The 26,867-nt window shown below is 38.8% G+C and overlaps 2 protein-coding genes across 5 annotated transcripts in view; one reads left to right on the top strand and one right to left on the bottom strand.

The window, feature by feature from the left end:
- The window catches only part of STRN3 (striatin 3), a 100,494-nt gene extending 79,536 nt beyond the window's left edge, over positions 1 to 20,958 (bottom strand). The window contains exon 1 of one of the 4 annotated variants that reach the window (XM_043489814.1): positions 20,372 to 20,958. In XM_043489814.1, coding sequence (XP_043345749.1) covers positions 20,372 to 20,653 — 282 coding nt within the window. In that variant the 5' untranslated portion in view covers positions 20,654 to 20,958. The remainder of the gene's footprint in view (positions 1 to 20,371) is intronic. The other 3 variants (XM_043489815.1, XM_043489816.1, XM_043489817.1) reach the window with 3 other exon arrangements.
- The window catches only part of AP4S1 (adaptor related protein complex 4 subunit sigma 1), a 44,236-nt gene continuing 37,330 nt past the window's right edge, over positions 19,962 to 26,867 (top strand). The window contains exon 1 of the mRNA XM_043489827.1: positions 19,962 to 20,246. The gene's annotated coding sequence lies outside the window, so the exon portion shown is untranslated. The remainder of the gene's footprint in view (positions 20,247 to 26,867) is intronic.

Raw genomic sequence — 26,867 nt, 5'->3', positions numbered from 1 at the left:
CATGCTGTTCTTTCGAAACATCCCACCCTCACCTTCTCCCACAGAGTTCAAAAGTCTGTTCTGTATTTCTGTGTCTCTTTTTCTGTTTTGCATATAGGGTTATCGTTACCATCTTTCTAAATTCCATATATATGTGTTAGTATGCTGTAATGTTCTTTATCTTTCTGGCTTACTTCACTCTGTATAATGGGCTCCAGTTTCACCCATCTCATTAGGACTGATTCAAATGAATTCTTCAGACTTTATAGTATTAATACCAAAAAGTCACTCACGTACATAAACAATCACAGGGAGAGAATATGGTTTCCACAGCTGCCACATTATTTAAAATGTCTAGTTTTGACAAAAAATTAAAAGCATGACAAAAAATTAAAAGCATGCAAAGAAACAAGAAAGTATATTCTACACACATACAATGGCGGGGGGGGGGGGTGGGCACACGTGGCAATATACACTATTCTTGAGGAAGCCCAGACACTGAACTTAACTAGAATAAGACTTTAAATCATTTATTTTAAATATGTTAAAACAACTAAAGGAGAGTATGAGAACAATGTCTCAACCAAATTGACAATATTATACCAAAAATATTTTCTAAAAAAGATCAAATAGAAATTATAGGTTTGAGTAATACATAATAAAATGAAAAAGTCGACACAGCAGCTCAGTAGTAGATATAAGCTGGCAGAAGAAAGAAACCAGCAAACTTGAAAACAGATCAACTGACACCAGTCAGTCTGAGAACAGAAAAGAAAAGAAAAAAAAACAGATCAGAGACTCAGAAACCTGTGAGACACCATTAAGAAAACTGACTTACATATAATAGACAGGAGACAAACAAAAGGACAGAGTATTTGAAGAAATTAAGGCCAAAAATTTCTCAAATTTGAAAAAAAAAATATACACATTCAAGAGGCTCAAAAAGTTTCAAACAGGTTAAACTCAAAAGAGATCCACACCAACACGCACGATCAAACTGTTGAAAGAGAAAAAAGCAACTTATCACAAATAAAGGCTCCTCCCAAGACTAACAGCTGATTTATCAGAAATCATGGAGACAGTGGGACGATATATTCAAAGTGGTGTGGAAAAAAGTCAATCAATAATTCTACATCCAACAAGACTTCCCTTAGAATCACAGAAGGCATTCCTAACCAATTAAAACTGAATAAGCTGTTACCAGTAGACTTGCCCTAAAAGAAATACTATTAGGAGCACTTTAGCTGAAATGAAATGACACTAAATAGTAATTCAAATCCATTATGAAAATACAAAGCACCAGTACAAGTAACTTCATAAGTAACTCCTTTTTTCCTATCTAACTTAAAAGACAAAAACATCAAGTGATAATTAAAAGGATGGTTTATGACTATACAATGGATAAAGATGTAACTTGCAGGATAATGACAACACAACAGAGGGGGAAGGGAATGGAGCTCTATAGGAAGAAAGTCTTTATATGCTCTTGTAACTGAACTAGCATTCCAACTAGATGACATGGTAATGATAAGCCCCAGAACCACTATAAAAGTAACAACAACAATACGGTAAAAGAACAAGGAAGTTACAGTAGTACACTAAAAGATATCTGTGCTGAGTCGTTCAGTCATCTCCAACTCTTTACAACCCCATGGACTGTAGCCTGCCAGGATCCTCAGTGCCTCATACACATCTACTGAGTAAGGTAAACACCCCAAAAATAAACAAATAAATGAACAGTCAGTACAGCTAAACCTTATAAGAAATGTCTCCCATTAAGAGTAGCCTAAGAGAAAGGAAATATGTGCACATGTACAATTTGTAGATTGAAAAGGAGGAAGTTTATAAGTTTTCTATGCTCTCTGTTAAGTAGGAGGTAAAAACAACTGCTGAGTCATAGGGGGAGACAGTAGGGTTGAAGATTTATGGAGAGTAGCTAGTTGCCTTGCACGTTTCTATTGAAATTAAAATATAAATCAGATTCAAATTCTGAGCACTACACCTTAAAACAGCAGTCATGTGATTCCACATAAACTGCACACCAAAATTTCATGCATCCTTCTAACTTAAAAAGTGCTCAGGAAAAAGATTGAGAACGATCAGTAAAATGAAATGAATGCCTTGAATAGAGTTTAAAAAAAGCATCACACCAGTCTATAACCTTGAAGTACTGAATGTACCAGTTTTATTAAGTAAAAGTCAGTTATATCCATAGAAGTGAAAGCAAAGTCTTGAAGAGATATCTGTACACCCATGTTTTAGCAGTGTTATCATAAAAGCTAAAAAGTGGAAACAACCCACATTTCCACCAGCTGACAAATGGATAAGCAAATTGTGGTAATGTGGTAATGTATTTAATAGAATATTATTCACCCTTAAAAATGGAGGAAATTTTGACACAAGCTACAATGTGGATGAACCTTGAGGACCTAATGGTGAGTGAAATAAACCAGTCAGAAAAAGACAAATACTGATGTATTCGACTTATGTGATGTACTTAGAATAATTAAACTTACAGAGACAGAAAATAGAATGATGGCTGCCAGGAGTAGGGGGACAGGGGAATGAACAGTTACCATTAAACAGATATAGGATTTCAGTTTTACAGGATGAAAAGGGTTGTACGGATGAACTATGGTGACGGTTGCACAATATGAATGAACTTAATACCACTGACGTACTTAAAAATGATTGAGACAGTAAACTGCTGTGTTTTTGTTGTGTTGTTCAGTCACGAAGCCATGTCCCACTCTTTGCAACCCCATCAACTGCAGCACAACAGGTTTCCCTGTCTTTCACTATCTCCCTGCGTTTGCTCAAAATCATGTACATTGAGTCAGTGATGCTATCCAAACATCTTATCTTCTGTCGCCCCCTTCTCTTCTTGCCCTCAGATCTTTCCCAGCATCAGGGTCTTCTCCAATGAGTTGGTTCTTCGCAACAGGTGGCTAAAGTATCAGAGCTTCAGCTTCAGCATCAGTCCTTCCAGCGAATATTCAGGGTTGATTTCCTTTAGGATTGACTGGTTTGATCTCCCTGCTGTTCATGGGACTCTCAAGAACGTTCTGTAGCACCACAGTTTGAGAGCATCAGTTCTTTCATGCTCAGCTTTCTTTGCGGTTCAACTCCCACATCCATACATGACTACTAGAAAAACCACAGCTTTGACTATACGGACCTTTGTCGGCCAAGTAATGATGTGTATTTTACCACAATAAAAAATGGAGGGTGAGGGAGTCAGTTATTTTAATATGTATTAAAGTGAAAGTTGCTCAGTCGTGTCCAACTCTTTGTGTCCCCATGGACTGACTATAGAGCCCATGGAATTGTCCAGGACAGAATACTGGAGGGGGTAGCCTTTCCCTTCTCCAGGGGATCTTCCCAACCCAGGGATCGAACCCAGGTCTCCTGCATTGCAGGTGGATTCTTTACCAGTTGAGCCACAAGGGAAGATCGTGTATTAAAGGGCAGCATAGATAACATAGTTATTTTAAAAGAAAAAAAAAATTTCTTCAGAGACCGACTTAAATAAAACAAATTTATACCAGATGTCATATATTTGTTTATATCAGATAGCAAAACAGACACTAAAGGTTTGAGATACCGACTTAGAGAAGCGGATTAAAAAAAAAAAAAAGAAAACACCTAGTTTAGAAAAACCAATATTTACAAACACCAGAAACAATGAAAACAGCAGCAAAGAACACAAGGGCACTACAACCAGAAAGAAATAGCATGGCTACAGGAGTAACTAAAGAAGTCAAGCACCTAAAGTTTATTTAAGGCTGGTAAACTGGAAAATGGTAAGAATCTAGGAAGAGAGACTTTTCTGGTGGTCTAGGCTTAAGAATCTGCCTTTTAATGCAGGGGATGTGGATTCAATCCCTTTTACGGGAAATAAGATCCCACATGTCATGGAGCAACTAAGTCTGTGTGCAACATAACCAAGGAGAAGCTTGCGCACTGCAACTAAGATTCAGCACAGCGAAAAAAAGAATCTAGGGATGACCATAACAGAAGACATAAGTAAGAAAGATTCTGGAAAGGACAAGAAGACTTGAAGAAAACTAGAGTCCAAAAAGTTCAGCAGAGATAGAATACTATCCTGCAGGTAAGCTCTAAGCAAAATGCAACACAACAGTAAATTATTTCCATATAGAGGAAATTTGAAAAAATGACAATGATGGACATTTGAGACTGACAGCAGTCTATATAGGAAGTTATCTGAATAACTCAGAGAACAACAACTGAGAGACCAATTACAAACAATTAAAAGATTTAAGAAAACAAACTTATGGAAAGGCCAAAGATTAAAATTACAATCAATGACTTTTAAAAACCAGTATTAGGAAGGCCATTCTGGGAAAAAATGGAAATGAAAATGAATTTTAAGAAAAGGGCCAAGACTTCCCTGGTGGTCTGACAGATAAGAATCCTCCTGTCAATGTGGGGGACACATTCAATCCCTGGCTTGAGAAAATCCCACATGATGCCGCAGGGCAACGAGACCCATGGGCCACAACCATTGAGACTGCTCTCTAGAGCCCACAAGCCACAACTACTGAGGCTGCACACTCTGGAGCTCGTTCTTTGCAATAAGAAGTCATCGTTATGGAAAGTTCTCACACCACAGCTAGAGAAAGTCCGTGCAACAATGAAGACCCAGCACAGACAAAAATAAGTACGAAAATGCCTTTCCAATTTCAAAATATTGGACTGAAAAATATTAGTTGAAGAAAATATCTCAGAAAAAAGACCAAAATGAGAAATTCAGGAAAACAGAAAAAAAACTTTAAATCAGTAGGTCCATCATCAATTGGACAAAAAAAATCATCCTAAGGACTGGACTGCAATAACCCTTCTCAAAAAGAGTACTAAGTACTACCTCCCCTAAGGGGGTGTTTGGAAACATCTGGGGTCATTTCTAGTTGTCCTCAAAACTAATGGGTTATTTTGGCATTTAGTTCCTGGGAGCCAGAGTGCTCAATGCCCCCCACAGCCCAATACAGCCCAACACAAAAATGGTACTACCTAAATGCCCATGAGAAATACTGGACTATGGAGAAAAAAAAATTCTCTCAATGCCTGGCATGGTATCTATTTTCATAAAATTTATCACCACCAGTACAAACAAAAGATACCTAGAAAAATTCAAATAACACATACAAGAAAAAAAAGGACCAAGAATCTGAACAGAGACTTCTCTGGTGGTCCAGTGGCTTAGACTCTGCACTCCCAATGCACAGGGCCCAGGCTCCATCCCTGGTCAGGAAACTAGATCCCGGGTGATGCAACTCAAGATTCCACGTGCCCCAACTAAAAGATCATTCATGCCACAATGGAGACTGAAGATTCTGCATGCCACAACTAAGACCTGGAGCAACCAAGTAAACGAATACTTCCAAAAAGAAAATAAGCAAACAAAAAGCCAGAATCTGAACAGCATCAGACTCTTCAAAAGCTATACTGAAAAGTTCAAAGACAAGAGAAATGTCTTCGAAATGTTGATGGAAACTTCTTTCCAGTCAAACTACCAATCAAGTATGAAAATAAAACAGATTTTTTTTTTCTTTAAAAGATACAAATCCCTAAAATTTACCTCCTGTGCAACTTTTCTCAAGATAACATATTTCAGCCAAATAAAGGACTAAATAAGCCAAACAGGAGGCAGAAAGGGAGCCAATATAAAAAGAGGTGGGTGGGAAGGGCAGTGGTGGTGCAGGGGATTCCCGTTTATGAAGAGGGCAGAAGTTTCAGAATAGTAACTATACACAAAAGTCTAGATCAGAGCAAGGAGAATCACAGTTCTGAAGTAAGTTCTCCCCATTCCAATTCCTCCACAAAGAGAGGCAGAACTAACAGACAATGTGATGTGCTGGAGTCTGAAAACCCTGACAGATTAGTAAAAGCTTTTAGAAAAATAGCAATAGGTACATAGGAAACTAAGCAAATTTAAAAAAAGGGGTGGAGGGCAAGTAACTCCAAGAAAAACAGAAACTTTACAGAAAAGAAACAGGACTCATAGTACACTTTTTTATCCACAAATTATACATAAATTATTATACTTGACTCATTATTTGTATGGTCATAATAACATGAATTGATGCTTTTGAACTGTGATGTTGGAGAAGACTCTTGAGAGTCCCTTGGACTGCAAGGAGATCCAACCAGTCCATCCTAAAGGAGATCAGTCCTGGGTGTTCACTGGAAGGACTGATGCTGAAGCTGAAACTCCAATACTTTGGCCACCTCACGCGAAGAGTTGACTCATTGGAAAAGACCCTGATGCTGGGAGGGATTGGGGGCAGGAGGAGAAGGGGACGACAGAGGATGAGATGGCTGGATGGCATCACCAACTCAATGGACATGAGTTTGGGTAAACTCCGGGAGCTGGTGATGGACAGGGAGGCCTGGCGTGCTGCATTCCATGGGGTCGCAAAGAGTCGGACATGAATGAGCAACTGAAATGAACTGAATAACATAAAAGTTAATGATTTAACTACCTTTATTACCTATATTGAAATATGGTAAAAGGAGACGTGAGAAGTGTGATAAACCCTCACAGCATATACAGGGTTAGGTCCTTTATCCATGGACTCAGGCATCCACTGGGGGTCTTGGAATGTACCTTCTGCTGATAAAAGGAGACTACTATAGAGAAAAAGTTCTGAAAAGATATACACCCCAAAGCAGTGTTGTTCCTAGAAAACTAAGATTACAAAAAAAGTCACTATATTTGACATTTCTGTAGCCTTTACTTTCATGTATTACTTTAACAATAACTAAGAATTAAAAACTAATGTAAAAAATTTACAAAATAAAAGCAACTATGTCCAACCACACAACAAAAATTCAAAACATCATAAAATAAGATCTTCATGAATAAATAATGGTATTTGTTAAGCTTTTAAAGTAATCAATCAAAATGGGGGAAAGACAACTCATTATAAGTACCAAGTTCAACTCGCTGTTTTATGATAAAAGTATCCTTCAACAGTCTCTGTGTCTCCCTCTCTTCCTCTCCTCTCTTTACACATAAATAAACAATTCATTTCTGAAATACTTGTTTCAATAAAAGAAAATACCTACTTTTTAATGTTTGCTGGGCTTTTTTTTTTTAAAATAAGGAAAACAGAAAAGTTGCCAATAATCCTACGACCCAAAGATCACAAAGGTTATTTTAAAACATTTGTACTGGGTTGTTCAAAATATTTTTTAACATAGTTGATTTCACACATAACATGGACCTCTGCTTTTTAGCTTATCATAAACACTGTCTAGTCATTAAACATTCTTCATAAAAATCATTCACTATTTTTAAGAGAAAATAGTAACCCCCACTCCCATGCATTAATCCCAAGCACAGATTCATTTTAACTGAAGTTGTGATCTCTCTTACACTCTATTTCCCACAAGGGGGAGTCAGAATTTTTTTAAAAATACCTTATATAAAGGTATTTTGAATACCTTATAATAAAAAACAAAGTTTGGTTTCATTCCAATATCAAATGAGGAGATAAGGGAAGAGTAGTCATTTACTACTGGTGTTATCTCTATCTGGTGGGCTTTTTTCCCTATTACGTACTACAAAAATTACAATTCAGTTTCTCATATCTAACAGCTTAAGTGGAATGTCCTCAGCAACTTCATTCATTTAACAAATATTTAGCAAACACCTATTATGAGGCTTCCCTGGTGGCTCAGTGGTAAAGAATCCCTCTGCAATGCAGAAGACACAGGTTCAGTCCCTGGGTCTGAAAGATCCCCTGGAGAAGGAAATGGCAACCCCCTTGAATCGCGTATTCTTGCCTGGGAAATCCCATGAACAGAGGAGCCTGATGGGGTATATAGTCCATGGTGTTCCAAGAGTTAGACACAACCTAGCAACGAAACCACAACCACTACCACCATTATGTGCCAGACCCTTTACTGTCACATTAGGTATATATGAGTTTTTTAAAAAAAGATAGAGCCCTCCTTTCATAAAGTTTACAATCCATCTTAAAGAGGAAGAGAAGTATTTTTAAAGTTACAAGTTACAGTAAATATTAAGAACAAAATGACCAGGGTATGGTGATATATGCAAAGTAAAAAGATGTGTAATTATATACTTTTTAGAATCTCAACTGCACCCCACCCTTTTTTAATAAAAGCTTACAGAAGTCTGATCTACTTTTTAAAACTCTGGGGAAAAAAACCAACAAAGGTTAATTTAGGCCACTCTGAAATAGTTTTATTGTCTGAGACAACTGTTGGTGGCATATTATCACACCCATCCATTGTTTCTCTATCACTGTGTTTATTTCTCTTCTCATCCACCCATCCCTTTTTTCCTATTTCATCTTTCTTTGTTTTGTCTTTCTCACTCCTTATTTCCTCAGGACTTCAGTAACAGACTTACAGCTTAAATAGAACTGGTTAATTAATGGCTTTCACAGCTAAAACATTTGTGATCCCTAACTTAAAATTCAGACTTAAATGCAAGCCATGAAACAACAAAGCATCATACAAAATTTAATTTAAATATTACAAAACAAAAAAGCAACATAACAGAGTTTATTTTGAGGCAGAAGGCTGGTTGCTCACACATTTAAGAACACAGTGCAGGGACCTCCCTGGTGGCCTGGGGGACGGGGCTCAATCCTTAGTCGGGGAACTAGATCCCACACGACGCAACTAAGACCCACACAGCCAAATAAATAAATAAATACTAAAAACAAACCAACAACAACAAAAAACCAGATACAAATGTTTTCTGAAATTTCAATACAACCATTCAACAACAGTGGGGTAGTTAAATCAACTATGGCATGTACACAATGTAGACTACTATGCAGCGGCTATTAAAAAAAAAATTGAGAATGTTCTCCACTAACAGACTTCAAATTCCAGGAAATGTTAAATGAAAATGCAAAGTGAAAAATAGGTATATAGTTTATGAACTGTTGTATCAGAAACAGAAGAAAATCAGTATACCTATTTGTTTACATCTATCTGACACAGAAACTGGAGGCAGGACTTCCCTGGTGGGCTAGTGGTTAAGAATTCGCCTGACAATGCAGGAGATATGAGTTCGACTCCTGATCTAGGAAGATTCCACCTGCTGTGGAGCAACGAGGCCTTTTCAACACAACTGAGTCCACCATCCAGAGCCCACAAGCTGCAGCTACTGAGACCCGGAGCAGCAACTACTGAAGCCCACGTGCCTAGAACCCATGCGCTGCAACAAGAGAAGCCACTGCAATGAGAAGCTTGCATACCACAATGAAGAGTAGCCCCCACTCACAACTAGAGAAAGCCCTCACAGCAACAAAGACCCAGCACAGCCAAAAATAAGTAAACAAAAAAAATTTTTTTAAAGAAAAAATACACTGGAAGGATACATACAGTACTAATAAAAGTGGTTACAAATGCAGAACTAAGGGCGGACAGGCTCATGGTACATACAAGATTTAATTTTTGAACCATGTACTAACCAAAAAAAAAAAGTCCGAAAACGTTGTAAAAACTTTTACAAAGTCTAAAGATGATCCAAAATTTCACTACGCATTTATAATTGCTCAGTTACATACAGCCTTTTAAATCTTGTGACACTGAGCCTATTCATTTAGTCATTTGTTTACAATTCTTTACTGCTGAGGTAGCCCCAGAGTACCTTAAGTTGGTACTTAAGATGGTACCTTAGTACCTTAAGATGGCAAACATATTGGTCAAAAGCAACTCAGCAGCACCTGGATTCATTACCTGTTTACTGTTTTTATGTTGAACAAGTCATTTAAACCCTTGCCCATGTTTCCTTCTAAAACAGAAATACTTGTTACCTATGATTTAGGGAGGGCATAAAAATTAGAATGATTCCCAACGTACAGAAAACACTCTGGTGGTCCTGTGGCTAAGCCTCCATCCTCCCAATGCAGAGCGCCCAAGTTCTATCTCTGGTCAGGGAACTAGACTCCACACACTGAAACTAAGAGTTTGCACTCACAACTAAGACTTGGTGCAGCCAAATAAAAATAAATAAAAAAATTTAAAAACGTTAACAGGTGTTATTCTTAAACAGTTCTGTTATGGACACAAACTGCTTTCATCTATGTAATCAACCACCACAGTATTTCAAATGAATCCAACAAAAACTTGAGGCATACTCAAAGCCCAGTAAGTTCTTGTTAACAAGAAGTTTCAATGTACTGGAAAGCAGGAAGTGAAAATTAAAAAAAATACAACAATGTAAACATACACAGTGCAAGCCACTGTGAGTGCAGAGAAGGGGTGATAAATTGCTCACTTAACCTATCAGTAGAACGAATGACAATCTTAAAGGGAAAGAGGTTAGAGAACTGAGTTCTACCAAATCCTTAAGTGACTTTTATCATGCAGGTTCCCAGATCTGGCTGAGTATCACAATCACCAGCTATACATTTTAAAAACATAGATTCCACCTCCAGATTGCTGAATCACAATGACCAGCGAACGACTGTGAGAATCTGTATCATGATTATTAACTAGGTGTTGGAAACACCACAGATACTACTCACTTACAATTAGAGACTCCTATTTTATCTTCAGATAAAATAAATTTAATCATTGCCTTTGGTAGCTTCACTGGAAGGACAAGTAAAGGGAAGGTGATATTATAATTACTCATTCCTTTAAATTATGTCATTAAAGCACCTTTTAAGATAAATACATGTTATAAGTAATGACTACCACTTACTGAACAATTACTCATAAATGATTGGAAACAATGCCCAACACCATTCCATCCCATGAATGTCAAGAGGAAGAGATACAGACAATTCAATTTTTAAAAAGGCAAAAGCTCTGAACAGATACCTCACCAAAGACAACATACAGATGGCAAATTAGGTGCTCAACACCATACGCCATTAGGGGAATTTCAAATTAAAACAAGGTATCACTACACACCTATTAGAATAGCTAAAATTCAAAACACTGACATCAAATGCTGACGAAATATGGAGCAACAAAAACTGTCCATCAGTGATATATAAAACAGGTACAGCCACTTTGGAAAACTGGCAGTTTCTTAAAAAAAACAAAACATACTTTTACCATACACTGGAGCAATCAAGCTCCTTGCTATATACCTAAATTATGAGTAAATGTCGATGTGCAATTACTCATAATTGCCAAGACTTAGAAGCAATGAAGATATCCTTCAATAAGGTTAGGAGACAAATAATCTGTGGTACAAATGTACAATGAAATATTAATTCAGCACTAAAAAGATCAGGCCACAAAAACACAATTATGGAGGAACCTTAAATGCATACCACCAAGTCAAAGAAGTCCATGTGAAAAAACTACATACTGTATGATTCTGATTACATGATCTTTTGGAAAAAGCAAAACTACGGAAGACAGCTAAAAAGAGCACCAGTTACAACTTCCCCGGCAGTTCAGTGGTCGACGCTCCACACTTCTACTGCGGGGGGCACAGGTTCAATCCCGGGTTGGGGAACTGAGAATCCACATGTTGTGCAGTGCAACCAAAACCAAACAACAAAACAACAATAAAAAAGCAGTATTTGTCACGCATTTGGGTTAGGGAGGAAGGAATAGGTAGAACATAGGGGATTTTTAGGGCAGTGAAAAATCACTGTTTACCATAAAAGTGGATGCATGTGATTATATATTTGGCAAGTCCCAAAGAATACACAGGACAGAAAATGAACCCTAATGTAAACTACGGACTTTAGTTGATAATGCTGGGTCAGCGTTGGTTCATCAATTTTAACAAACGTACCACACCAGTGGAGCTTCTAATGTAAGGGGACGTTTTGCTGGGCAAGGCGTTATATGGAAACTGTACTTTCAGCTAAAGTTTGCTATAAAGCCAAAATTGCCCTAAAAACTAAAGTCTAAACAAAAAACAAAAAACCAAAAGTCTAAACAACTAAACAAAATTGCTCTAAAATCTATAAGAGAGAAAGAAAACAAAACTTGCAAAAAAAAATTAAAAGACATTTTGTAAAAAAAAAATTTTTTTAATAACAGAAATATATTTCAAAGTTGAAAAAAAGTAACAGGGGCCCTGGAATCCTCGTGCATTGCTGGTGGGAAAGTAAAATGAGGCAGTCACATTGGAAAACATTTTGGCAGGTTCCTCAAAAAAGTTGAACATGACCTAGCAATTCCATTCCCAGGTATATAATAGGACTGAAAACATACACTCACACAAAAACTTGTGCATATATGTTAGTAAAAAGTGTAACAGAAACACTCAAATATCCACCAACTGACAGACAAAATGTAGTATGTATCCATACAATAGACTATTATTCAGCCATAATAAGAAATAAAGTACTGTACTGTTATCTGCTACACATGGTTGAACCTTGAAAACATTTCCTTAAGTGAAAGAATCTATTCACAAGCTATATATTGTGTGATCCCGTTTATATACAATGTCCAAAATAGGCAAATCCTTGAGATATAAAGATGACTCTTATAGAGACAGAAATTAGTGATTGCCAAGGGAAAGGGGGAATTGGGACCAATCGCTAACAGGGACTAACTGCTAAACTAGGTTCATTTGCACGTGAGAAAAATGTGAGATTACAGAGTGATGATGAGGACACAACATAGTCACAGACTAAAAACCACAGAACGGAGTCAATCTTCTGTATCCACAGGTTCTGCATCCATAGTAGATTCAACCAACTGTGCATGGAATATAGTCAGGAAAAAAAAAAAAAACCTTCAGAAAGTTCCAAAAATCAAAACTTAAATTTGCAACAAGAGGCAACTATTTACATCGTATTTACAACTACTTACATTGTATTAGGTATTATAAGTAATTTAGAAATAATTTAAAGTATAGGAAGCATATGCAAATACACTATTTTTTATAAAGGACTTCAGAATCCAGAGATAGAGGGGCAAGGTGGGTGGGGGAGTCCTGGAACCAATCACTTCACAGATACTGAGGGACAAGTGTGAATTATATCACAATTTCGTTATTGAAGAAAAACTTAGGGTGGCTCTAATGGATGAATGTTCCCAAGTTACTTAACATCAACAGCTGACATCAGGAAAGATATTTTGTGCTTTCTGAGAGAAGACCTCATCACCACCTGTGAAGTATTCTCGTCCTCCAACACCACCCCAAAGAAGAAAATAAGCCAGTTTGGATCAAGCCCCTATATCCAACTAACTAAATTACAGGGGAAAACAAACAGGACAATGGAATGTGTTAAACTGTATTAGGGAAGCATGCAGCAAAACACAGGCTCTGGGAATCTTTACAGGACCAAAGACTGATTTCTTCAACAGGAAGTAGCAAGGAAAAGGAAGAAAGATGGAGGGGGCGGTTCCAATCACAATGTGTTATTTGGACACTGATTCAAACAAACTGTTCAAAGATAAGTGTGAAAACTAGGATTCAAACAGCAGGTATTTGATAGTATTAAGAAATTACTCATTTTTCTTAATAATTTGGTGACGCAACTAAAACAATTCTCTTTAAAGTCCTTCTCTTTTAGATATATACTGAAATATGCATGGATGAAATTGTGTATTTCTGGGATTTGCTTTGATATCATTTGGGATAGGGTAGTGGACAGAAGTATAAGTAAAATAAGAATAGTCATGAGTTGTTACTGAGTGATGAGTGACAAGTTTATGGGTGGTCACAGATAACTATATATGTTTTTTGGTATTTATTCTTCACTGTGCTGGGTCTTCATTGCTTTGCTCTGGCTTTCTCTAGTGGTGAATGGGGGCACCTCTTCGTTGCAGAGCTTCTGGGCTTCTTATTGCGGTGGTTTCTCTTGTTCCAGAGCATGGACTTTAGGAGCGAGGGCTTCAGTGGTTGTGGTGCACAGGCTCAATTGCTCTGCAGCACGGCTGAATCTTCCCAGACCAGGGATTGAACCCACGTTCGTTGCACTGGCAGGCAGTCTTATCCACTGCACCACTAGGGAAGTCCTGATAACTATGATATTTTTGAATATGTTTAAAACGCTCCATCATCTTTAAAAATTAAAGCGAGAGTATATGTAATACAATCATACTTACAATATAAAGGATAAACTCTTAAGAGAGGAGCATATATGAAGGAAAAGTGCTAGATTTCTTCAGAGAAATCACACAGGAGGAACACCCTAAACTAAAACAATGGTAGTGAAGGAATTATAAGCATGGATTAAATCAGGGTTATTTCCTCAGGTCAGTAGTTAGGCGTCAAAGATATTAAAAGCCAAAAAAACTTGTTTTTTAACTAGAAAAAGCTCCAAAGCTTTCAGTCTATATGCAAAGGAGACTACTTCCAAAAAATTAACAATCACTGAATTAAAATATATGTATTAGGCTATTGAGACTATCTCTATTAGATAGTCCCTTGAATCACTGTAGTCAAGTTCACACATCCAATGAAGATCTTTCCTGTTTCAGAGCTTCTTCTAATGCTGTTGCTTTCCTCTGAAATATCTATGTTAGGTACTCATACTTGAGATCTACAAGTATCCATATCCCCACAGAAGCTTCACAAAAATTAAATGAGTTATGGGTACATCATACAAAATGCTGGGCTGGATGACTCACAAGCTGGAGTCAAGATTGAGGGGAGAAATATCAACAACCTCAGATATGCAGATGAGCAGATGATACCACTTTAATGGCAGAAAGTGAAGAACTAAAGAGTCTCTTGATAAAAGTGAAAGAGGAGAGTGAAAAAGTTGGCTTAAAACTCAACGTTCAAAAAATGAAGATCATGGCATCTGGCCATATCACTTCATGGCAAATAGATGGGGAAAAAATGGAAACAGTGACAAATTTCATATTGCCAAAATCAATGTGGACAGTGACTGCAGCCATGAAATTAAAAGACGCTTGCTCCTTGAAGAAAAGCTATGACAAACCTGGACTGCATATTAAAAAGCAGAAATATCACGCTGCCAACAAAGGTCCATACAGTGAAAGCTATGGTTTTTCCAGTAGTCATGTATGGATGTGAGAGTTGGGCCATAAGGAAGGCTGAGCACTGAAGAATTGATGCTTTCCAACTGTGGTGCTGGAGAAAACTTGAGAGTCCCTTGGACAGCAAGGAGATCAAACCAGGCAATCCTAAAGGGAATCAACACTGAATATTCTCTGTAAGGACTAATGCTGAAGCTCCGATACTTCAGCCACCTGATACAAAGAGCTGACTCACTGGAAAAAACGCTGATACTGGGAAAGATTGAGGACAAGACAAGAAGTGGGGAACAGAATGAAATGGCTGGATGGCATCACTGACTCAATGGACCTGAGTTTGAGCAAACCCTGGGAGATAGTGAAGGACACAGAAGCCTGGCGTGCTGCAGTTCATGGGGTTGCAAAGAGTCGGACACGACTTAGTGACTAAACAACAATAAGGTGTGTATTAACTTAAAATAATTCTTGGCATATAAAAACTGCTCAATAATTGCTTAGTGAAACCTCACTATCTACATAGGTTTCCCATTACTATTTATTTTCTCAACATCCTGTTAATTTTTGATTTATCACATTTTATTATATCTAGAGTACAATCTCCAACAACAAGTTCCCTGCTTCATACATCACTATATATCCAGTACATAGCACAAAGTAACACTCAAATATATTCACTGAATAATCATACTAGAATCAATAAACCCAAAGACTCAAAGCTTTTAGAAGAACCTAACTATCTCTTTAGTATCTACCAATGAGAAGGATGATAATAAACATTAACAAAAACAGGGAATAAAGGAGAATGATCAAGTTAAGTGCGCCTCGGTGGGGGAAGAGGCAGGCATTTGAGATGAAATGAATGGATGTATTGAATTTGAAGCAGAAAATTTAAACAAAGTTAAGAAACATTTCTGAGACATCTGAAAGTCAAAGACACAGTAGTGACTAGCAGCCTGGCTTCCAGAGGCAGCCTGCCGAGGTTTCAATTCTAGCTCTGCTACTCGTAGGTTACTTCACCTCCGGGCCCAATAGCCTAGCATCAAACTAAACAAAATACCAGCAACAAAAGAAACCAACTGTGCCAAACTCATTGGGTTTTTAGGATTTAAGGACTAAATGCTGAAGCGCTGGAGTAATACGTAGCAAAAACAAGCAAGCAAACAACAACAACAAAAACCCACTGTGTATTTCAGAATTTACAGTAAAAATAAAAAGAACCAGAAACCCAGGTAACAATAACTGAAACTAAAGTAGAAGAAACATATGAAGAAAGATGATAAGTAGATCAAAAGGAAAATAAGGGATTATAGAGTAGAGGCCAAAGAAAAGGATTTTGAGGAAGAACTGTCAACAGCAGAACGTGTTGGTGAAGTACTTATAATCTGTAAGAAGGCAGCAAGATTTGGCAATTTGAAGGTCAACCACCAACAGAAAAAAGTGTTCTATTAAGCTCAGTTAGGAGTAATGAAACAATAGAGCAAAAAGATTATACAGGATTAAAAAGTAAATGGAGAAAAGAATTACATATTAATGGCCCCCAGACTTTTTGTTTCCAAGATTTAAAAAACAGAATATGACATAAGATTATGGACTCCTAATTCTATCAAATAATTTTTTTTTTTGTCACCATCATTTGAAATAGAAAACTGCATAACAGCAAGACTTTATGAAGGCTAAAACTCTCAATATAAGGAGTATTTTAATGAAAAATCTCTATATTGTTATTTTTTTGTGATTTCATAGTAGATTTACAGAAATCTTGTAATAAAAAAGGAACAGGATTTGCAAATCATTATTCTAGACTATCCGAAGGAAACTCTGACAATAATACATTAGAAGGGAAACACTTACTGCCCCCAATTCAAAAGGAAGAAATCAAGTTACGTCTGAGAGAAATATCTCCTATTAACTTAGGATCTTTAGGTGGCAATATCTGTCTAGTTAAGACAAATCTGTATGCCAGAGTATGCAAACACAAATGCTAAAAGTTTACATTTGCTGGAGAATGAGTAATTTGAGAATACAAACACCAGGACTATATTTTCTACCTATCACTTGTGTCATATTTTTACAGTTGGTCAACAAGCATTTTATACATAATTAGTGCATTTATAACACTAACTACAGAAAAAAAATCAGGACATATTTGCCATGTATATAAACTAGACCTACCCATGTCACAGGGGCTCAATAAAACTTTTTCGAAACATACTGAAACAGTGGTGTATGTTGTTTAGTTGCTTAGTCATGTGTGACTCTTTGTAACCTCATGGACAGTTTCCCACCAGGCTCCTCTGTCCATGGGATTTCCCAGGCAAGAATACTGGAGTAGATTGCTATTTCCTTCTCCAGATGACCCTCCCCACCCAGGGACTGAACCCACATCTCTATAATAAACTGTAAGTCAGATTCTGTTTCTACAAAAAATATCAAGACAATAACAGCGGTTTCAAGAGTGGTGCGAAGACCAAAGGCTTTGGATTCAGATGAACCCAGGTTCAAATCTGAGCTGCAATACTTATAGCTGGCAAACAGTTACTTACATTGTTGAAGTGTGTCTCCTTATCTGTAAAATAGGAATGATATCAACCTTATCAGTTTAAAATACTGATGAAAGGGCAGTTCCATTCTACACAATGCAACTGGCTAAATCCTACAAACAGTCCATTTTTTTTCCAAGTCCTAGGCCAATTCAATCCAAATCTCTGGAAGATGAAACAGAGGCCTGTATATAAGGGGGTTGGTTGGGGGGGGGGGGGGGCGGATTACCAGTGATTATCAGCAGCACTCTCACCTAGAAATCACTGTCCTGGAGCCTTATTAACATAACAAAGTTTTTACCTGAATCCCAAGTAAGGAACTCTCACAAAAATAAAGAGTTTTAAGACATTCTTTGGTTTAGTTCCAATCTTCTAAAAAGAAGCTTTATCCAAAATTCCTTTTACAGAAAAGAGAACCATACTGCAAAGTTCTGGTTTAAAAATCTTTCCAAAAATAAATAAATAAATAAAAACCTTTCCAAAGCCAGGAAAAATATAATCCACACTGAAATTTTACATCAAAAGCAGGCATACCTTAGCCTCTTTGCAGTCATTATTGACTAGCTTTAGTACTAAACACTTTAAGTAATGTAGAGATGAACGGTATACTCAAGGCTGTATACCAAATGATATGCAAGTTCTCTTACTTCTATGTTATCTTTCTCAGAATTGTCTAAGTTTACAGTTTAAATCTATTCATGCTTCACTTAAACTCTCCCAATAGATTTTTCATACATGTTAAAATGTACATCTCACAAGCATTCTTACTAAAGACTTTAGACATGTAAAACAAATTCAATATTCTAAATTAACTAAGTAGCCCAATAAAACATTATAGAGAAATATATAGAACAAAAACACACAATCATGAACATTTTGTTCCAAAAGAATCAGTGTGAAATAATAAAAATTCCTAGGGGGAAAAAAAAAATCAAGAGTCTAGATAAACACCGTAGAACTTCTTCAAAGTAAGTAAACAAAAAGAATGGCTGTATCTGAACTAACGTGCCAACAGTAGATAGACTGAAAGCAAGCAAGCAAAACGAATTTTCCTTAAAAGACTTCTGTCAAGAGGAGAATAAGAAGGCAAACCAAAAGCTAAGATAAACAATATAGATCTCAAGTTGCATAGATTTTACTAATTCAGACACAAGTAAGACATTTTGTGAAGCTTACCAATGACGAATGCATTTACTAACTTAGAAAGTGTTTAAAGTTTTTCCACAACAGTACAAAGATTATAAACACTGTATTAGGGACTGGTGAAGTATTATTTAGTGAGCCTAGGCCTCAATGCATTTGTAAATGCAGTTTTCAAAAATAAATGCCTCACACTGAATATTAAGTTTGCACATGGTGTAATATAAAGTTGTTCATCAACAGAACTCTGTAAGTCCCAGATACTTTAAAGCAGAGCACACACAAAAGAAACAACACTTTTGACATGCTGTATTTTTAAAAGCCCAATAGTATATCAAAGCACTAAAACACTGAATTGCCAACCTGATAAAGTGAATTCACTTTTTTTTTTAAATTCACTTTCTGATAAAGTGTCAAAATATTTGCTTTTTTACTTTTTAAAAGTTTGACTTTCCCCACTTTGTAGAGACAAAAAGTCGACTGGTTCAATATCAAACTTAAGATGTATGTATTTGTTTGAGGACAACTCTTTTAAGCTAATCCAATCTTCTTTCAACACTACATTTCCCTAATCATTCACCCCAGACATATACAGCATGTGTCAGCGAACAATACCGCATACACTCTAAATATACAGCAGCGTGAAGAACAGGTGCAGCACTATTTAGATGCATGCTTTTTTCCTTCTAAGCCGAAATTTGCCTTGGAAAGTGATTTTAAAATAAACACAAACATCCGAAAGAGTTGAACAATCCTTGTAAAAAGATAGAGCTCTTCTGAAATCCAAGGCATAAGCCCTTAAACTACCAACATCTTCCAAAAGTTAGGTGAACCAGTATCTCAAGTTTCACCTTAAGACCGAGTCCGGCTCAATTATGAAGGATCCTAAGGATATTTAACTCTGCTTCCTGTGTGCGAGCTGGTAATATGAAACAAATACGTTTTACTCCAAGCTAACATTAAATCTTTTCTCAATCGTTTCCTGAAGACGGCACAAATAGTCTGGTTTGGCTTTCTGTGTGTAAAGACGGGAATGGAGGAGGGGAAGGCCTGGTGAAGGGTACTCTAAAAGAAAAACTCAGTCCAGAGCAGCGTTGATGAGTCAGTCACTAAGGTCGAACTCAAAGGGAATCGAAGTGAATAAGGCAGCATCCCAGGTAAAAAGGTACTTAAAAGTTGGCGGTAGGAAATGAAAACTTCACAGGTCAGCCGCAAGCCATTGTACGCGGCAGCAGCCCTGGAAAGAAGCGTGGCTGTCAAAGAGTAAGGGCTCCCAACTCCGGGGGAGGGGGGGCAGTCACGCCAAATCGGAAACAGGGGGGTGATCCGGGGAAAGGTGGCAAAATCCCCAACCCAGTCCCTCTCCTCGGGTTCTCCATCTTAAGAGGCACAAACAGGAGCCAGCGCAGTGCCCGATAGCCCCACGCCGGATTCTCCCACAGAGAGGAACTCGGCCCCAAGCCCCGGAGGCCCGCGCAGAACGCCTCCGGAGGAGCCCCCGCAGACGCCATACTAAAAGCCAAAATGGCTGCCCCAAGGAAGCCCGCACCGCGCAGCCAGTGAGGTCTGGGTAACAAGCTTCTGCGGGAAAGGGGGCGGGGGGGTCTAGGAAGAGCCGTCTCCAGGACCATCGCCCCCCGAGCCGCACAGGTAGGTTCCTCTCTGTCTCCCAAGGCCTCGAGCTCCGAATAAGGGGAGTCCCGGCCCCACCCCCCCACCCCCGGCCGGGAACCCCGCCGCCGCAGCCGTCCCGCATACCGAGCCCAGCGAGGTACCTGTAGTTCGGCCCGCTCCACCTCCCAGTGCGCCCGCTCCATCTCGAACCGAGCCCACTCGTGCTGGATGTAGTGCAGGATCCCTGGGATAGTGTACTGCTGCGGCCGGGACAGCTCCGGGCCTGCCGCGGGACCCGCTCCCTCGGCGGCCGGAGGACTCCCGCCGCCCGCCGCTCCATTCCCCCCTGGCGAAAGGCTCATGTTCCCCCCGGGTCCTTGCTGCTGCCGTGGAGGGGCCGCCATCGCCGGGCCGCCACCACCGCCTCCGGCGAGCTCGTCCATTGTGTGTGGGGCCCCGGCCGGGGCGCAGGGCGAGACGCCGACGGCTGGGGGAAGGGCCGGAGAGGGTGGCCCCGCGCTAGCGGCGGGGCGGACGCCGGCAGAGAGAGGGGCAGGGAGGGGGTCGTTGCTGTATGCCTGCCGTGGGTCAGAGCAGGGAGCTGCCGGCCGCCGCCATTACAGTCCCTCCTCCATCTGCCCGTCTCACTCACTCACTTTAGGGGAAGGGGGGGCCGCGGCGGGAGTGGGAAGCGGGGGCAGGGTTGGGAAGGGGATAGACGTAGGGCCGCCGCTCCCGCGCAGCATGCTGGGTAGAGAACGCCGATGCCGCCGCTCGCCTAGTAGCCAAATAGAGTCCGGCCTCACCCTACGCAGGCGTACTGAGGAAGCAGTCGGCCTGCCGTTAGAGGCGGGGAGAGAGCTCGGCCCCGCCCCTAGGCCCGCCCCCAGGCTTGCTGGAGGTGTCTGGTGGCCGGGACCGGATTGTGGGCCACCGACTCCGACATTTGGGAGTGAATCGGTTTCTGCCTTCCCAGGAGTGGGTTTCCCTCGCTCAGTCAACCCACTCAGCGCCGTTTCCCACTCAAGAGTCTCAGCGGCGCTCCTGCCTTTGGAGTTGGGTTTTAACCTGAGTGGTCCCTCTAGCCGGCCGCAGCCGGTCCCGGATTCCTGACGTTTCTTTTGCATTCCTTGCGTGTTTCTGGAAGTCCCAGAGGATCGGGCCTCTTTCTCCGCTTGTCACCCGCTCTTTCTCTGGTTTCCTAGCACCAGTCAGGTCCCGGGGCTTTGGGGACGTTCTCTTTTGACAAATAGCTCAGATCCTCCCGGAAGTGAAGACTGATTCCTTGTCTCCGGGCTCTGGTTGCAAAGTCTCTGCTCCCAGTCGCAAGTTGCAACCTGTACCACTTTGCCTCCCTGTTTTCCAATTCTGGGGTGGGTTGTATTTGGGGCGTTTGAGAGAGGAGCAGGAGCGATTGTTTTCATTTTTCTCTTGGGAGAAGGGAAGGTGAAAAACTTGGGGTCTTGATAGTGGGTAGAGGAAGAAAGAAAACTTCAAGGAGGCTGATTAACAGACGTTTTAGAAGTGGATGGGCTCACAGATACTGCCATTCATAGCAGAATCTTTTGATGGAAATAGAAAATAAGAGCATTGTAAAGACAAAACCCTAGATGAGCGGCTAAAAATGTTTTTTTCGGTTGTTTGCGTGAATATAATATACACATAAAAGACATGGTTAACCTTTTTAAGTACCATAGTATGTGTTTTTATGTACTTAGGTTGCCAGAAAACATCCTTAATGAACTAGTAAGCTTCTAAAAGTTAATGTAGCTAATAATCATTTGGTTAAAAAATAGGACAAAAATATTTAACAACTTATGAGAAAAGATTCATTAATTACAGCTGTGCCAGGAAATCACGTCTAAAACTCACTGCATTAATTTTTTTTCTTCTCTACTACCAATAAAATTTTCACGACCATTTAGAGTGTAATTTCAGAGAGATAAAGTGATAGATCTTGTTTTGTCATGTCTGCTTTGCTGCTATTATTGTTTATCGGAAAGCAGATTGGACTTCTTACCATTGCTGCCATATTTTATTTATATATGAAATAAGGTCTGAGATCACAGCGTTAAGAACTCTCTCTCCATTTTATAGCAACCAACATACAACCTGCTTATTCAATTTTGTTCTTTTTCAAGGGGCCTCATAGCAGGTAAAAAGTTTACAAACACTATTCTGCCTCAAGACCTATTATACACCAAGAGGAATTTGTGAGAAGGTGTGCTGAGCTCTCTTAAATTGGCATCAAAAGAAGAGGAATATACCCACTAACATTTCCTGACTGTATATCAAGCTGAAAGACTGGGTTTATATTTTTCCTCCTCACCCACCTTCAAAACAACAAATTCTCTTCTATTACCCATCATGTTAAGTGGCACTGCTTTCAAACCTGAGGCCTGGTAGTCATTCATTCTAGTACCTTCCAATCCCTTTCTCAGTAATATCTTATATCTATCCCATTATCTTCATACATGTCTTAATTTAAACTTTTCCACCTCTACTCTTTACCACCTCCACTACCACAGATGTCTGAGTGATCTTGAGAAGGTAGGTCTGATCCTGTCATTCCCTGGTTACACTGTATTAATGGCCACCAGATTTAGAATAAAGCCCAAATTTTAACATAGCATATAAAAGTCTATCTTATTGCCTAATCTACCATCACACCATCATGGTACCCCATTCTTCTCTCCAGCTAAACTGCACCATTTTGAGTTAGGAAAATGTATTATGCTGTTTCATTTCGAAGAATTTAATACATGCTGTACCCAGCTGGCTTTCCTTCCTGTCTTCCTTCAAAACTCAAATATTTCCTCCTCCAAGAAGCTTATCATTTAGACACCCTATCTTAATAATAGTATCCCATGGTGAACTTCTAATACTCACTACATTTATTTATTTATTTTATTTTTTAAATTAATTTATTTTAATTGGAATCTAATTACTTTACAATATTGTGGTGGTTTTTGCTATACATTGACATGAATCAGCGTGGGTATACAGGTGTCCCTCATCCAGAACATCCCTCCCATCTCCCTCCTCATCCCGTTCCTCTGGGTTGTCCCAATGCACTGGCTTTGTGTGCCCTGTTTCATGCATTGAACTTGGACTGGTCATCTGTTTTACATATGGTAATAAACATGTTTCTATGCTATTCTCTCAAATCATCCCACCCTCGCCTTCTCCCTCAGAGTCCAAAAGTCTGTTCTTTGTATCTGTGTCTTTTTTGCAGTCTTGCATATAGGGTCATCGTTACCATCTTTCTAAATTCCATATATATGTATTAATATACTGTATTGATGTTTTTCTTTTTTACTTACTTCACTCTGTGTAATAGGCTCCAGTTTCATCCACCTGATTAGAACTGATTCAATAGCTGAGTAATATTCCATTGTGTATATGTACCACAGCTTTCTTATCCATTCATCTGCTGATGGACATCTAGGTTGCTTCCATGTCCTGGCTATTGTAAACAGTGCTGTGATGAACATTGGGGTACACGTGTCTCTTTCAAGTCTGATTTCCTCAGTGTGTATGCCCAGCAGTGGGATTACTGGGTCATATGGCAATTCTATTTCTGGTTTTTTAAGGAATCTCCCCACTGTTCTCCATAGTAGCTATACTAGTTTGCATTCCCACCAACAGTGTAAGAGGGTTCCCTTTTCTCCATACCCTCTCCAGCATTTATTGTTTGTAGACTTTTTGATAGCAGCCATTCTGACCAGTGTGAGATGGTACCCCATTGTGGTTTTGATTTGCATTTCTCTGATAATGAATGATGTTGAGCATCTTTTCATGTGTTAGTTAGCTATCTGTATGTCTTCTTTGGAGAAATGTCTGTTTGGTTCTTTGGCCCATTTTTTGATTGGGTCGTTTATTTTTTCTGGTATTGAGTTGCATGAGCTGCTTGTATATTTTTGAGTTTGATTCTTTGTCAGTTGCTTCGTTTGCTATTATTTTCTCCCACTCTGAAGGTTGTCTTTTCACCTTGCTTATAGTTTCCTTCGTATTGCAAAAGCTTTTAATTTTAATTAGGTCCCATTTGTTTATTTTTGTTTTTATTTCCATTACTCTGGGCGATGGGTCATAGAGGATCTTGCTGTGATTTATGTCAGAGTGTTTTACCTATGTTTTCCTCTAGGAGTTTTATAGTTTCTGGTCTTACATTTAAATTGTTAATCCATTTTGAGTTTATTTTTGTGTGTGATGTTAGAAAGTGTTCTAGTTTTATTCTTTTATAGATGGTTGACCAGTTTTCCCAGCACCACTTGTTAAAGAGATTGTCTTTTCTCCATTGTATATTCTTGCCTCCTTTGTCAAAGATAAGGTGTCCATGGGTGCATGGATTTATCTCTGGGCTTTCTATTTTGTTCCATTGATCTATATTTCTGTCATTGTGCCAGTACCATACTGTCTTGATGACTGTAGCTTTGTAGTAGAGCCTGAAGTCAGGCAGGTTGATTCCTCTAGTTCCATTCTTCTTTCTCAAGATTGCTTTGGCTATTCGAGATTTTTTTCATTTGCATACAAATTGTGAAGGTATTTGTTCTAGTTCTGTGAAAAATACCATTGGTAGCTTGATAGGGATTGCATTGAATCTATAGATTGTTTTGGGTAGTATACTTATTTTCACTATATTGATTCTTCCAATCCATGAACATGGTATATTTTCTCCATCTATTTGTGTCCTCTTTGATTTCTTTCATCAGTGTTTTATAGTTTTCTATATATAGATCTTTTGTTTCTTTAGGTAGACTTATTCCTAAGTATTTTATTCTTTTCATCGCAATGGTGAATGGGATTGTTTCCTTAATTTCTGTTTTCCCATTGTTAGTGTCTAGGAATGCAAGGAATTTCTGTATTAATTTTATCCTGCAACTTTACCATATTCATTGACTATCTCTAGTAATTTTCTGGTGGTGTCTTTAGGGGTTTCTTTGTAGAGGATCATGTCATCTGCAAACACTGAGAGTTTTACTTCTTCTTTTCCAATCTGAATTCCTTTTATTCTTTTTCTTCTTTGATTGCTGTGGCTAAAACTTCAAAAACTATGTTGAATAGTAGTGGTGAGAGTGGGCACCCTTGTCTTGTTCCTGACTTTAGGGGAAATGCTTTCAATTTTTCGCTATTGAGGATAATGTTTGCTGTGGGTTTATCACATATGGCTTTTATTATGTTGAGATATGTTCCTTCTCTGCCTGCTTTCTGAGGATTTTTTATCATAAATGGGTGTTGAATTTTGTCAAAGCCTTTCTCTGCATCTATTGAGATAATCATATGGTTTTTATCCTTCAATTTGTTAATATACATTGTATTTAAATTGTCTATATATGTATTCCTCAGTAACACTCATACTAACACTGTGAAAGCAAGACCTGTGCATATCAGTTACTATAAATCTTTGCTCTTGTATTTTTTTTGTTTTTTAATTTCTGAATTGGCTGCTATTTTTCAGATACTCCTGTTAGTTCTTGGTGATCCACTGAGAATCAGACAGACATGATCTCTGCCTTCACAGACTTTCCAGTCTAGTTTTAGGTAAATTACTTAGCACCAAGCTCTCTTACTTTCTCAAAATCTTGTCCAGATCTGTCTTAAAACTGTCTCTTGTGCTCTCTATTTGAAGAATTCCAGTTGAACTTCTCTACATTCACTTTGTCTATGGCTTCATAAATGTCCAACAATGCAATCCTAAACCATATTCTTCCCAGATCATAGTCATTTATCTGCAGATTGTAGCCTCCTGGAGGGGCAGGACCTATATCCCTCTATGCCTCTGTTGTTAGAAATGGTACCCCCAGTACCTGGCACAGTGAAATCCCCAATAAATGTTTGATGAATAACATAAATTCAGACTGGACTTATATAAATATTTTTTCTTCACCTCAATCATTTTTATCAGTTTTTGCTACCATTGTACCAATTGTCTCTTGAGGTTCAATGACCAGAACTGTCCTGAGTACTAAAAGACACCAAAATCATCTCCTCTTTTGGGAAAATATATTTTACATCTTTGATATTGTGCCTTGTGTACATGACTCCTGTGGACACTCTGCAGCAAGCTCCCAGAATCTTGGCCTCTGTAGGTAATAAGCTTTCCCAAGTTCACCTACAACTCACCTGACTGGAATGTCCTCCCTAAACTGTGACTGAGTCATTTCCTGTCTTCAGTATCAACCTCTGAAACTTGCTATTTGTTGTATCATTTTGTCAGTCTTGATCTCCTCCTCCACTCCCATTGATTCTCCCAGTTTCAGTATACTGCTGCTGATGTTCAAGAATGCCTGCCTATTTATATCTTTAATCAATTTTGAATTTTAAGGGTCTTCTATCCCCATTAGCTAACATTAGACACCTGTGTGCTTATTATATCTGACCAAAAGAGACTTGTCATATTAATATTTCATGTGCATATATCAGCAAAAGTATGTTAAAGAATTCTGGCTTTTAAATAAGTCAGAGTGGCTTACACTCAGGTACCTTCTCCCTAATTACTGCAATACCTCCTGATATACAAAGTGTTTTGACCCTGACTTGGAGAACTGTATGACCTCCTGTAATTACTCACCTGAACATCCAGTTTCATGCCTTGCTGACTATGTACCTGACATCCTTGTAACAAAGAGCTCAGACTGGTTCACAGTCACTGGTCTA

This window comes from Cervus canadensis, chromosome 17 (genome assembly GCF_019320065.1).
Source record: "Cervus canadensis isolate Bull #8, Minnesota chromosome 17, ASM1932006v1, whole genome shotgun sequence".
NCBI classification, from domain to species: Eukaryota; Metazoa; Chordata; class Mammalia; order Artiodactyla; family Cervidae; genus Cervus; species Cervus canadensis.
The sequence above is the reverse complement of the archived record's forward strand: the minus strand, read 5'-3'. Positions and strand labels throughout refer to the sequence as shown.